Genomic DNA, 12,537 nt, shown 5'->3' on the forward strand with positions numbered 1-12,537 from the left:
TCCTTTTAGCTTGAAATGATGCCAGGGTTTTGATCGTTGAAAGTTTTGTTGTAGCAGTGTGTGCTGGGCCGCTGGCTCCTTCTGAACTCAGATAGCATAGTGCATGTCCCTGCAAGAATTGTACCTGCCTGGTAGAGGCACACGCTGAGATCTTTCCTTCGTTAAAAAATATATTAGGTCCAACAAGGCCTCAAGTAATTTATTGATCAAATGGATGCTACAAAAATTGAGTCTCCTCTTTGTTACACGCATGAAACTGTTTTTTACAAGGGAACAGCGTGCTAGGGTATCAAACAATTGTACAAAGAGTACAAAGAATTCTGGCTACATTGATAGCTCACCCATTGCTACACCAACACTTGACGCATTGTGCACCATTTTGTCACGATGTTTACACATTTTTGCAGCATTTCTCAACAGAGTACCTCTTGTATGAAATGTTAGCATGTTAAGCAAATGGAGCAGAAGATGAATGAGCACAGCAATGGATTCACAACGGAGCAGGTGCCTGTCAGTGAAACGGAACTGCTCGCGCTTCAACACAACAGGCCGAAGCTGTTAGCTTAGTTGACCTCACCAGCCTCCGCAACAGTACGAATTAAAGGTGCACATCGATCTGAAGTTCTGAACTGCTGCCCTAAGTTCTCTCCAGGTGATAGATTCTGATGACATCATCCTGCTCTTCTGTTGCCATGAGCAGTTGCTTTCACAAGAGAATCCATTTCTTTACACCAGAAACATCTCATTCAAAACACTGCTCCAGGTGTTTCAGATGTCAGAGTTGAAAAGCCGCCATGATCTTATGGTTCATCCATGCTTGGAGCCTGCATCTGTGGCCTGCCGACTGTGACTGGCTGTTGATTATGGGCACGAGGTGTGACAACTTCTTCAGACAAGAAGTCCATCTGGTCCCACTGCACTTCTGCTATTTTCCATGTTAAGTCATCCAATTGCAACTACAATTACTTAACAGAACAGATGAGTTTAAACAAGCTTATAATGAATTATTATCAAGGATACGTGCTGTTTTCCACATATCAGTAATGCTAACATCTCCCTCTGTTAGGAGCCAGTAATCAGCATCCGTCTGCAAAATTTGTTAAGGATGGTAAGTGACTCAAGATATTGCAACAGGATACTTTAACCAATTTAGCAGGTCCTACATGTAAAGATCTGCATTCAGGAGTTAAAAGAATTAAAACTCAAAAGCATATCAAAAGTTCATAGATGCATGCACAATGCTGTGTTGTTTGATATGCTTTCTGCGATTTGGATGTAGTTTCAGATGGTTAAATGAACGATACAAAATTTCATGACCTTGGCAAAGGAAATAGGCTAAAAAAATATAAACTTTAGAAAGATCTGGCTTACATCAACATCCGAAGGAATAATCCTTGTCATCCCTCCAAAATCATGCAAAGCACTAGGATCCTGTGGAGCCCTCTGGCTTTGCTGAACATTTTGTACCACATCCATCGCTGTGCTACATTGTCCACCATTTGTTGTATTGGAATCTTCAATAGGATGATGTCTAGGCATGTTTGAATGCCTTGTAGGTGTTGCAACACCACCCAACTCCTCAAACTTCTCATCAAATTGACTATCATTTGAACAAGGTTTTGATTAGCTAAGATTCAATCCAAACATATAACTTCACAAGAGGAATACAACATTACCTAACTAAGTAAACATCTATTGGTCCCATTGTACTTCTTAATACAATTCTATATCTCCTTTGGAGATAATCACCAGCCTGCAGAGGCAGCAAAAACACACAAGAGTTACGAGTTTGACCACTACTATAATACTATTTATTTGTGTACGCAAAGAACATTATTTCACTGCTTCCTACCTCATCCGGATCCGGGACTTCAAGTGTAGTACCATGAGGTGCTTTTATTGCAATTAGTGTTTCATTCTGCAGAAAGTGCACAAATATTAACTACTGATATATCATAAAAATTGATTACAACAATAATAGTTTGGTTTAAATTAATGGACGACTTCAAGGCTACAATAATATTACACTAAGTAAACCATTTAAATAGAGTACCAGACCTGAAAGCAGGGCAATCCCTTGATATCGTCTTCAGTCACATAAAGCCACCTAATAGACAAATGAAACTTGGACATTGTATTAAACAGTGACATACGAGCATAATTAATGTAAAAGAAGTATAGGTACCTTTGATTGTTTTCATCTTCAGTTAAGCCCCTTAGTTTTTCACGCATATCACTGAATGGGAAGCAAAACACCAGATTATGTACAGTTTTTGTTTGGAACTGTTACATACTCCCTCCCTTCCAAAATGTAGGTTGTTTTGGCTTTTCTAGATTCATAGTGTTTGCTATGCACCTAAATATAACGTATGTCTAGGTACATAGCAAAATCAATGAACCTAGAAAAATCAAAACGACCTACATTTTGGAACGGAGGGAGTACTAGCAGAGAGTAAGCTTTACAGAAACTGCAATAGCTATACCGTATACGCTCATCTATTGCTTGCTCCTGCAGGCTAAGATTTTCAACTTCTGCCTGCAAAAAATGAGCTCAGATTTAGTTATTATCATACATCTCAAGATATAAAGGTACTCAGGTGCACAGCATGGTAATTTCAATATGAAAGCAAATTTATAGAAACTAATACCTGCAATGCAGAAATACCGTTCTCTAATTCAACACCTGAATCGTCCAGGCCCCTGTAGTGTCATGCAAGATTAGCATCATGAAATAACAAGACCAATTGTTAATGATATAAATATTGCACCGTAAACAGGAAAAGAAGGGTTAACGAAAGAAAGCTATCTTACTTCCAACGGATTCTGTTCTTAAGTGTCTTCTCTATTAGTCCAATTCCTTCAAGGACATTGGTAATGTCATATATGCGCCGTTTTTGGACCTAAATTGTAATAAACCTTTGAATGTAAACCAAGTGGATGAAAAGAGATGATGGCTGGAAATGAAGAAAAATCTGTAACCTCTAGTGTTTCTGCAGCATTATTCAAATCTAAAATGCCATCTGGAGCCTGCTTGAGCAAGTTAATGAACTTTTTTGTCAGAAGTCCTGAACAAGGATCAGAAGGATATAAGTAACAGCAAGCATTACTATGGAAAGGGTAATATTACTCGAATCCAAAAGAAGAAATCTAAGATGTAGAGTGTTATTATCACCTAATGAACTGTCATATCGGCACGTGCCAGCAGGCGTTGCTGGATTGAGAGGTGAACCTGCGTGTACAAAAACATTCATCTTTACCCTTTTGTTCCAGGCGAACATAAATGAAGAAGAGTTCAAAAGCAAATGACCATGGCATATCGTTTAACAAGTTTCCACTCACCAACATTTGACGTAGGCGTTTGAGGCCCAGCTTTATTGTTCTTTGACTTCGACTTAGAAGTTTTAACAGTTTTTCCAGAGACTGGAGTGAGCATCGGACTACCAGCAAATCCAGTGCTAGTAATAATACAGTCACTCGAGTCAGCAGCATCATTGTCTTCAGATGTGGCTTTTCTTTTTAGCTGCAGAAGAGAAAAGGACTTGTGTTACATAGCTGTTATTAATAGCTAATATTTAAGGATATGCTAAATTGTGACGGTAGAATTTGTGGACATGGTCTAGTAAGCACAAAAAGAGCTGATGCATGCGGGCATCATTAGTGGCACGGAACCATTACAGTTCACTGATGTAGTCAACCTAGAAGCTAAGGTATATAAATGCTGACGCATAAGGTTATGATATCATAACCCTATGTGAAACTATGACAATTTGCAGCTTTTACCTAAAATAAATGACCCGGGAGTTCCATATGAACTACCAGAAAAAAGTAACAAGAAAGTTTCAGACAGATTTGTTACAAGAGCACATGACAAAATCTTGAATTACAGTAATTCCACCAAATTTTGTTCAATATAGACAATATCTCCCAGGCTTGCATAGACACATACTGGCAGAAAGAAAGAATAAAGCATATAATTTTATTTTCATTTGGCAAGCCTGCAGAGACAATTTAGAGTGCAGGGGTACACCTCAACGGTGGTACAATCAAGTCCTGCTGCAAGCCAAATCATCATACTCGCAGCCACACAATATGCAAGCTATTATGGCAATGATTAAGGGAATATGTTATTTGCATCTGTTGACCAAGTTTCCATCTATCCCAGATCTCTTTGTGGATGGCATCCACATCACATAGATTATTACTCTTTATATGGCAAAACTTTCCCTCCATTTCCAAATCTCTCAGCATGGTAACAACTGTGTGAGATAAATTGTTTCTGCTTTGGATCCTGGTTGCATAAGCACAACAATTATAGTTCGCGCCTACCTGACGTCTAATAATTGCGAGTGCGGAGCATTTGAGCTTCCAGACACTCTGGGAAGACTTCCAGGGAGCTACGAAATTGGCCAGAATTTCACGCGGTTCAACTTATGACCAGTGCAGTTAAACCCAAATCCACACATATGAACCAATAGCAGACGGAAAATTCGCCGCCTTAAAACATCTGAAGACACTGACTGTAAGCTGACCAGAAAAACACAAGGGAAACAAATCCGGAGGTTATCGCTGAGCAAAAAGCATCGTCTCACCGGCGTCCGGATGACCAGCCCCTCCTCGATAGTATCAGAAGCGCCCGCCGCACCGACGCCGCCCGAGGTGGCGGCTGGGGCCGCAGCGGCTGCCGGCGTGGGGAAGCGGTGGTAGTCGTCGGGCGCGGCGAAGGGCGGCCGCGACGGCGAGGCGAAGGCGAGGGGCGGGCGCAGCGACTGCAGGATCTTCTGCGCGGCCGGCGGCCTGCCGCTGCCGACTCCCGACATGTGGCTCCCGCCCCCACGGCCGGCGGCGACCGCCCCCGGATCTCTCGCGATCGCACGGAGGGACGCGGGGCTCCCGGGGGCCCGATCGACGGCGGGGGAGGCCGGAGGCCTCGCCGTAGCTAGGGCTCCGGCGGCGGCGGACGGCGGGGACCGGCGAGGAGGGAGGCGGGTGGGTGAGGTTAGCGAGGTAGGGGAGGGAGGGAAGGGGGGAAAGGGGAATAGAGGAGGGAGAGAGGGAAGAGAGAGAAAGCGAGCAGAAAACGAGGGAACGGAGGGAGGAGGGAAATTAAGTAGAGCAGCGTTTGGGGCATGGACATGGGTCGTGGAGGGGTTTCTAATGGGCCGGCCACGCGGTTTCGCTTCGTGGGCCGAGACCGCGCGTAACATCCATTTCCATCCGTGTGAATGTAAACCTGGTAAAAATTGTGTTTGAATCTGACTGAAAGGTCAAGAATTTAAAAACTTTGACGTTGCGGATCAGTCCGAGTAATTCAGATTATGCTCTTGGAAATTTAAATTTTAGGCAATCATTTAGTCATTTATTTATATTTTTCTTTTATAATACGCGTTGCCCACCAGAAGCCAGAGCTACGGAAATTAGAAGGCCGGTAGGAATGGAATAGAATAGAGACGGGTTGGGAATCCAAAACAGCTGGCGGTTCACGCCCCGTATTGATGGCTGCTGCAGATAGAGAGGATAAGCATGACAGATAGGGACGGATTCAGAAAGTGGGGAGGAGGGAAAGATTGATAAAAATATGAAATCATCGACTTGAGGACGAAAGGGGAGCGCAAAATACAAAACTTCAAGTCGGGCTCCCGTACGTATGGTCTGAGTGACATATGCAGAGTTGGAGATGGATGAGGATGAGTATGTTGCTTCATTGCTTGGCATTTCCTGTCAAATGAACGTGAATGTTTTGAGTTGCAGTTTGAAATTTCAGTTCGTTTTTTCCCCTCCCGAGCAAGAAACGTTGTCAAAAATACTGTTACGAAGGTCGTAATATCATTGCTTTGTGACTTCTCTTGTCGTATCTAGCTTTTGAGCAGATATGTTTAAATTCCGACAAACATGTGAACCTATTTACAACAAGGATGGTTTGTAATTGATAAACTATGTATGACTTTTGTGTTTCCAATAGTGTGGGCGTCGTTGGTGATTTTTTTTTTTTGGCAACTCGATTTGATATATTATTTGTGAAATTTAAAGGATTCATGCTGCAATTTCAAAATTTTGAATCAAAAAGTGAGGACTTTGGAGCTCCTAGAAGTTAATTATGAAACATTCACTATATTTTTTTCAATGATGAAGTCTTATTAACAAAATTCTTGGGAGCAAGGAGTTGATATACGTAGCCATTAAAAATAGAAAGAAAGAGAAAATATTAAAATTTAGTATGCACAAAGCAAATTTGAATATCAACGACAACAAGCATTGCAACAGCCCTACACTCCAGGGCAACAAAATACTTGTTTGTTGCACTTTCTAGTTTTCTACTTGAAAAAAAATTTATTTTACTCCCTTCACCAATCCAATTAATTTCATGAGCAAAATTTAAGCTCAATTTACTCTCTAATCAATTTCAGTTGATCCAATCTACCCCTATTATATTTCTCTTTTTTGTCTCATCATGTACAAATTGAATTCTAAGTTCAAACTTTGTGAGTGGTAGAGAATATGATGCCTTATGTTATAAAAATATATTAAGATTTTTTTCATGATTATTTTCATAGGTTAGGAATACAAAATTGATCATAGAGATACAATTTTGCATAAAAAGTAATCATCATAATATATTTTTCTAGCATAGGGCATCATATTATAAGCCACAGTGCAAAATTTAATGTCAAAAAATTTACCTATGCGCGGATAAATAAAAAATAGAAATCTCATTTGGGGTAGATTGGACCAATTGAAATAGTTTGGGGAAGTAAATTAAGCCTAAATTTTATTTGGAGGTTAAGTAGACAAAGTGGATTGGTAAGGGAAGTAAAGTGGACTTTTTTCTTTCTACTTCTCTTCCACAACGTGTGAAAAAGGCTCTAAAAAATGGATTGTATTGACCTAAGGATCCCTTTCTTTCACTACTTTATCACATATGGTATGAAAAGACTTGATAGCCTATTTTCCATTCTTTTAACACCCTCCTAATAGATCGTATTCCGCCCATGTTCGTGTACCTTGGTGGTGGTGGCAAGATCTTAGCAAAGAACCTACCATGTAGAGAAGTACTCGTGATGGTCCTCGTTACTTGGCTTTAGTAGTGGTCATTCCTTGTAATGGATGTTAGTGGTAATTGCTCTAGCTTCGATATCCTTAGGGTGAACACAATCCATTACCTTCATATTCAGTTTGCATTTGGTTCTCATTCATCATGCTTCCTCATGCGAATTCAGCATTCATTTCGCCCTTCACTAAAAATTGAAGAATTTATGATATCTAATACTATGTTGTACCATAGTGTTAGTATAAGAATAAGACGCGCTCTCTCACACACAAGCGCGTGAACTCTATAATTACTTCAATATGTCGCATTTGTGTATTAACCAAACATTTTTATTGAAATATTTCACCATTATGATTTAAGATATTTAAGAAAAAAGATTGACTAGACAATTATAGTAAAATTTTAATAACAAATAAAGAAAGTTGTACAACATATTCTACAAATGACCTAGCAACATATATACATTCTAAATATCCTAATTTATCGTCCCTGAAGAGAATTATTTGGATATCTCCCCAACCTAACACAAGAGATTCTACCAGTCAGCTTAATTATGATTATAATAAAAAAAGTATGGAAACTGTGGAAATCCTTGTAGTATTCCTCTGTAACCTTGGAACGTTCCAGAAGATTGGCCATTGATGATCACAAATAAAGCACGCTGTTCAATGCAAGCTGCGACCCACTCAATAAAACAATCATGGAACCAAGGCAACACATAACAATTTTGATGAAATTCCGTTCTAGTCTATCAAAAGTTTTGGCAAAATCAATCTTATTGCCATCCTACTTTTTAATAAAAGAATAAACAATTTATGGGCAATAATGATGAATGATGTTTTCAGTTATTGCAGTTGCCTTAGCATCTTTTTTCCTTCGACCAATTTTAATAGGAGTGTTATGAGCATTAAATTGCTGACACGGTATGGTATTTAACGAGGAGAGAGGAGGGGGAGTTTTATGGAATAAGAGAGGAGTGTCATTATCATACCACATCAGTGCGATGATACTCTCCACTAAGAGTGACCTTACAATATTACTCCCTCCGCCCCTAAAAGAATGCAACTCTCACTTATCGAGGAGTCAAATAATTTTATTTGGATCAAATTTATAGAAAATTACTAATATTTATATCTTCAAATAGATTTAGTATGAAAATATATTACATAATTAATTTAATAATACTTATTTTGAAATATAAATAGTAATATTTTTGTATAAATTTGATTAAAATTTGAGATTATTTGATTTCTCAGAAAAATTTCAAGGACGGAAGGAGTACATCCGGTGCTCGGTTCCTGAACTAGAATTTCTGAAAGTATCTGACCTAGCAAAATTTTCGAACGGTTGGCGTCCTTGTGATTGCGAGATTACGAGTATACCCTAGCTCGACGAACAGTCTAGACACCTATAGAAACATGTGCGGCCCAAGCAAGCAGGCAGGCCAGGAGCGAGCGAGGAACTCGTGTGGCGCTGACACGTCTCTATTTAAAACCTCACTCGCTCCGCCAGCCAGCCACCATCTCGAAACCCCATCGCAACTAATCCCCGACCCCAAACCCCCCAATCCACCCATCCCCCTCCCTCATCCACTCCGGGCGGCCATGGCCTGCTCCTTCGCCGCCGCCGCCGCCGGCGTCTCCTCTGCGCCCACCCACGCCGCCAGGGCTCTCGCCGCCGCGCCGCAGTCCGTCTCCGTCGCCCGCTCCGCGGGAGCCGCCAGGCCCCTCCGCCTCGCCGCCTCCAGATCCGCGCGGGCCACCAGGCTCGTCGCCCGCGCCGGCGGCGTCGTAAGTTCCCCTCGCCACCTCGCCTCGCCTCGCCGTACCTTAGGGCCTGGTTCGCGACCCCTCCTGCTTTGCTCGCTCACTGGTCGCCACGTGGTCCCTGTGCTCTGTGCTGTAGGATGACTTGCCATTGGTCGGGAACAAGGCGCCAGACTTCGAGGCCGAGGCCGTGTTCGACCAGGAGTTCATCAACGTATGTGCATCCCTCGCTCCCCGCAATTTTGCGTGATTTATACTCTGGCAGCTAAGCTGATTCTTCCGCCCAAAGTGCAAGTAGCGTAGCACAGTTATGTGGTCGGCAATGATGTTTGTTCTGACTGATGTTGCCGTTGTTCTGTTTGCTTTTGCAGGTCAAGCTATCTGACTACATTGGGAAGAAGTACGTGATTCTATTCTTCTACCCCTTGGACTTCACCTTCGTCTGCCCAACCGGTTAGTATGAAACAGTAGCATTACTATAAAGAAGGTTCAATTGGATTGCTACGGGTCTCAGTCTGAGATTCTGATAAACGCACACCTGTAGAGATTACCGCCTTCAGTGACAGATATGAGGAATTCGAGAAGTTGAACACTGAGATCCTTGGCGTCTCCATTGACAGTGTGGTATGTGAAAATACCATAGATTCCATGATATGTTACTATCAATTAGTACAATCAGCCGGGCGATTGATCTTAATTCTTAAGCATAAGGGAGCATGTTTGAGCTAAACACCCGATGCCTCTACTTTTTGCACGTGGAATTTTTTTTCTGGTTGGTCATACGTGGCAGTTAGTTCTCACAATACATTTAAGCTCTGATATGTGCTAGCTCATAGTGGAAATGGACTAATTGTGATCATACTTTTCTTATAGTGGATATTCGTACTCTAGGTCATTTTGGAGCATAATTGCTCTCCTTATATGCACAATCATTGAACATAGTCCCGTTATTTCTAAAACCAACATTGGACAATATGTTTCCTGGAGATAGGAAACGGCAATCACACAATATTATTCTGTAACAGTAAGGCAATTCTACCTTTTCTGTCTGCAGTTTCATTTTGTTAAAGTTGTAGGATGACATATGCTTCCTTTTCCTCATGTAGAGATATATGTGCTAACATGCATGCATTATGAATGTACCTATTTATAGGAAAATTCATCTACATGAACGTTCATAGTAGCGACACATCACTATCCATTGTCCATTTCTGCTTTTTGTACAAGAAAGTACGTTTCACTTGAGGCCTTAAATGTCCTAACCTCGTATGGTCTTCATCACATTGACCGTTACTGTTTGCTAAAGTATGCTACTCCCTCTGTTTGACGACGTGTGTCCATGGCGTCGGGAGAAAGAAAACGTTCTGCCATGTTTGTCCATGGAGGGTGCCAACTGCCCCAAGGGTGTGGTTGTCTATTGCAATATTTGCACTACCCTGCTAATTAAATGCTTTGGTAGAAGAAAAATGATTGTATTATGATATTTAATAGGGCTATGGATGATTATTTCACATTGATTTTGTTTGAGAGTATGCTACTTCCATGGTTTGTACGCATGTTGTGCCATGGACAAATATAATGGAGCTGAGGGACCACAAACCTTTGTAAAACTGTATACATTGAAAAATGCCTTAATGACTTATATATTTGAAGTCATAACAGTTATGCTTGCATAATTTGTTTGTTACCTCTATATCATTATATGTATGTGGTGAAAAGTAAATATTAACTTGTATAGATATAAGTAGTAAGTTGTCTCAACTAGAGATAATGTGTTTTGATTACTGTGGTTTCATCATGATCATGCCATTATTTATTTGATCATGTCTTAGCATCTGAATGGCTCTTTGGATGCAGTTCTCCCACCTTGCATGGGTGCAGACAGACAGGAAGTCTGGTGGGCTTGGGGATCTTAAATACCCTCTTATTTCCGATGTTACCAAATCAATTTCAAAGTCCTTTGGTGTTCTCATCCCTGACCAGGTATTCTTTTCAACCTCATGATATTGTTCCCTAGGTTCTTCCCTCTAGTGTCATTTTGTTTTCCATGTTCTGCTGTTGTATGTTGCTACTAAATCTGAACGTTCTTTTGGCAGGGCATTGCTCTGAGAGGACTGTTCATCATCGACAAGGAGGGAGTGATTCAGCACTCTACCATTAACAACCTTGCCATTGGTCGCAGTGTCGATGAGACCATGAGGACCCTTCAGGTATGTTTCATTTTTTTTGTGCTACATAACTATTCCAATTGCCTGCTGCTCTGAACTTGAGAAACGAAGAGAATTTATTCTGATGCTGTCACTAATAAAACCTAAAAATATAAAGATTATGTATTTTTGCCTTCATGCTGTTTGTGATGCACAATTTGAACACGACCCAACATCTACATGTGCATTTTACATGAATGATTGTTAACAGTTTAATATAGTTCCCAATTTGAAGGGGCAAAATAAACTTTAACCAACTTTTGAAGTATATTTCTAATCCAAAAGCAGTAAAGTTACAGATGAATAACTGAAATATATGGACACCTTTGTGTTACCTACTTCCTTTGGCACTTGGAGTACATTCTATTGTACTGAATATACTTGCCAATGTAGAAACCAGTGGGATGCTTGATTTGGAATTACCTTGTGTAGTTTCCAGATAAAAAAAAAAGACTGAATCATAATCCCAGGATGCCAATAGTGGTACATCCTTGTGCATTTTGCTCTGCTGGTTTGCGCTTGGCCCATGTTTGTTTAGATAAAGTTGCTTTTTCCGATTTCGCAGTCCACCGGTCACAGTTGCAAGGACGTTAAAGCTGACATCTCCTTTCAATATTTCAAGAATATTACAGCTAACATCTCCTTTCAATGTTTCATCAGGCGTTGCAGTACGTCCAGGAGAACCCAGATGAGGTCTGCCCGGCCGGATGGAAGCCTGGGGAGAGGTCGATGAAGCCTGACCCCAAGGGAAGCAAAGAGTACTTCGCGGCTATCTAGGATGCCCCGCCACGCAGAAGCTTTGGTGCTCTGTATCATGGTGCGCCCTCTTCCGGTGCACCAGCGGTGGATCATTGTGGAGTTTTTGCACTGCTGTGCCGAGCTCGTGTTTTGACATGTCAGCTGCGTCTTGTGATGAACCGAGTGTAGTAGCTCTTGTGCATCCCGATTGAATGCTGTTCTCTGCCACCTTGTTCTTTTTTTGACCTGACGAATAAGGTTCATTTTGGTCGTGTTTGAGAGGTCAAGCATCTGGTTCTGGTGTAGTTTGCCCCGAGCACCTTGTTGGGCCTTTTGTTCGAAGCAGTGTCCTTGCCGTTCTTTTTTTTTGGTTGAGATGTATGGGGGCAACGTCCAACATGGGCTGCAGTTTCTGGCCCACGAGGGGGTAAAGCTCCTTGAACGGAAAGGCCCACATGCAGGGTTAAAATCGCCTTGCGAGTACAATGGATATTGCAAAAAGTTCTTTTTACCTTTTAAACTTTGGGACTTCCTCTCTACGTAATGAAATCATCCGTTTTTTGGACTTCTCTTAGATTCGCAATACCGGACATCATAATTAGTTTTGCAATACCGGACATATGATTCATAAGTGGTTTGTTTGTATTTTTTTATGTTTATTTTAGCTGAATCTTTAAAAAATTATAGTAAATTAAGAAAATTATAAAATTGAAAATCTAATTTTGTAGGAATCCACATGAGTAATGTATGTAGTGAATATATTATTATATGATGTAATTTT

The 12,537-nt window shown here is 41.0% G+C and overlaps 2 protein-coding genes across 3 annotated transcripts; one reads left to right on the forward strand and one right to left on the reverse strand.

Annotated features, from left to right (window-relative positions):
• Nucleotides 1–173: 173 nt before the first annotated feature.
• LOC112878918 (transcription factor E2FA-like) lies at nucleotides 174–5,051 on the reverse strand. 2 transcript variants are annotated; one of them, XM_025943188.1, is made up of 14 exons: nucleotides 4,590–5,051; nucleotides 3,340–3,520; nucleotides 3,173–3,229; nucleotides 2,980–3,065; nucleotides 2,812–2,900; nucleotides 2,649–2,700; nucleotides 2,484–2,536; nucleotides 2,186–2,236; nucleotides 2,059–2,107; nucleotides 1,853–1,918; nucleotides 1,677–1,753; nucleotides 1,372–1,600; nucleotides 1,021–1,087; nucleotides 174–922 (listed from the first exon to the last, which is right to left on the reverse strand). In XM_025943188.1, exons 1-14 carry the CDS (start codon nucleotides 4,815–4,817, stop codon nucleotides 801–803), a joined length of 1,407 nt encoding a protein of 468 aa, XP_025798973.1. In that variant the 5' UTR covers nucleotides 4,818–5,051; the 3' UTR covers nucleotides 174–800. The 2 variants fall into 2 exon arrangements, with proteins under 2 accessions (XP_025798973.1, XP_025798972.1); XM_025943187.1 differs by having other exon boundaries at nucleotides 174–925; nucleotides 4,590–5,049.
• Nucleotides 5,052–8,557: 3,506 nt separating this feature from the next.
• Nucleotides 8,558–12,239, forward strand: LOC112900616 (2-Cys peroxiredoxin BAS1, chloroplastic). Its single transcript, XM_025969462.1, has 7 exons — nucleotides 8,558–8,835; nucleotides 8,951–9,025; nucleotides 9,183–9,264; nucleotides 9,356–9,435; nucleotides 10,669–10,794; nucleotides 10,908–11,021; nucleotides 11,679–12,239. Exons 1-7 carry the CDS (start codon nucleotides 8,650–8,652, stop codon nucleotides 11,793–11,795), a joined length of 780 nt encoding a protein of 259 aa, XP_025825247.1. The 5' UTR covers nucleotides 8,558–8,649; the 3' UTR covers nucleotides 11,796–12,239.
• The last annotated feature ends 298 nt before the right edge of the window (nucleotides 12,240–12,537 follow it).

Source organism: Panicum hallii, chromosome 1 (assembly GCF_002211085.1).
Source record: "Panicum hallii strain FIL2 chromosome 1, PHallii_v3.1, whole genome shotgun sequence".
Taxonomy (NCBI): Eukaryota; Viridiplantae; Streptophyta; class Magnoliopsida; order Poales; family Poaceae; genus Panicum; species Panicum hallii.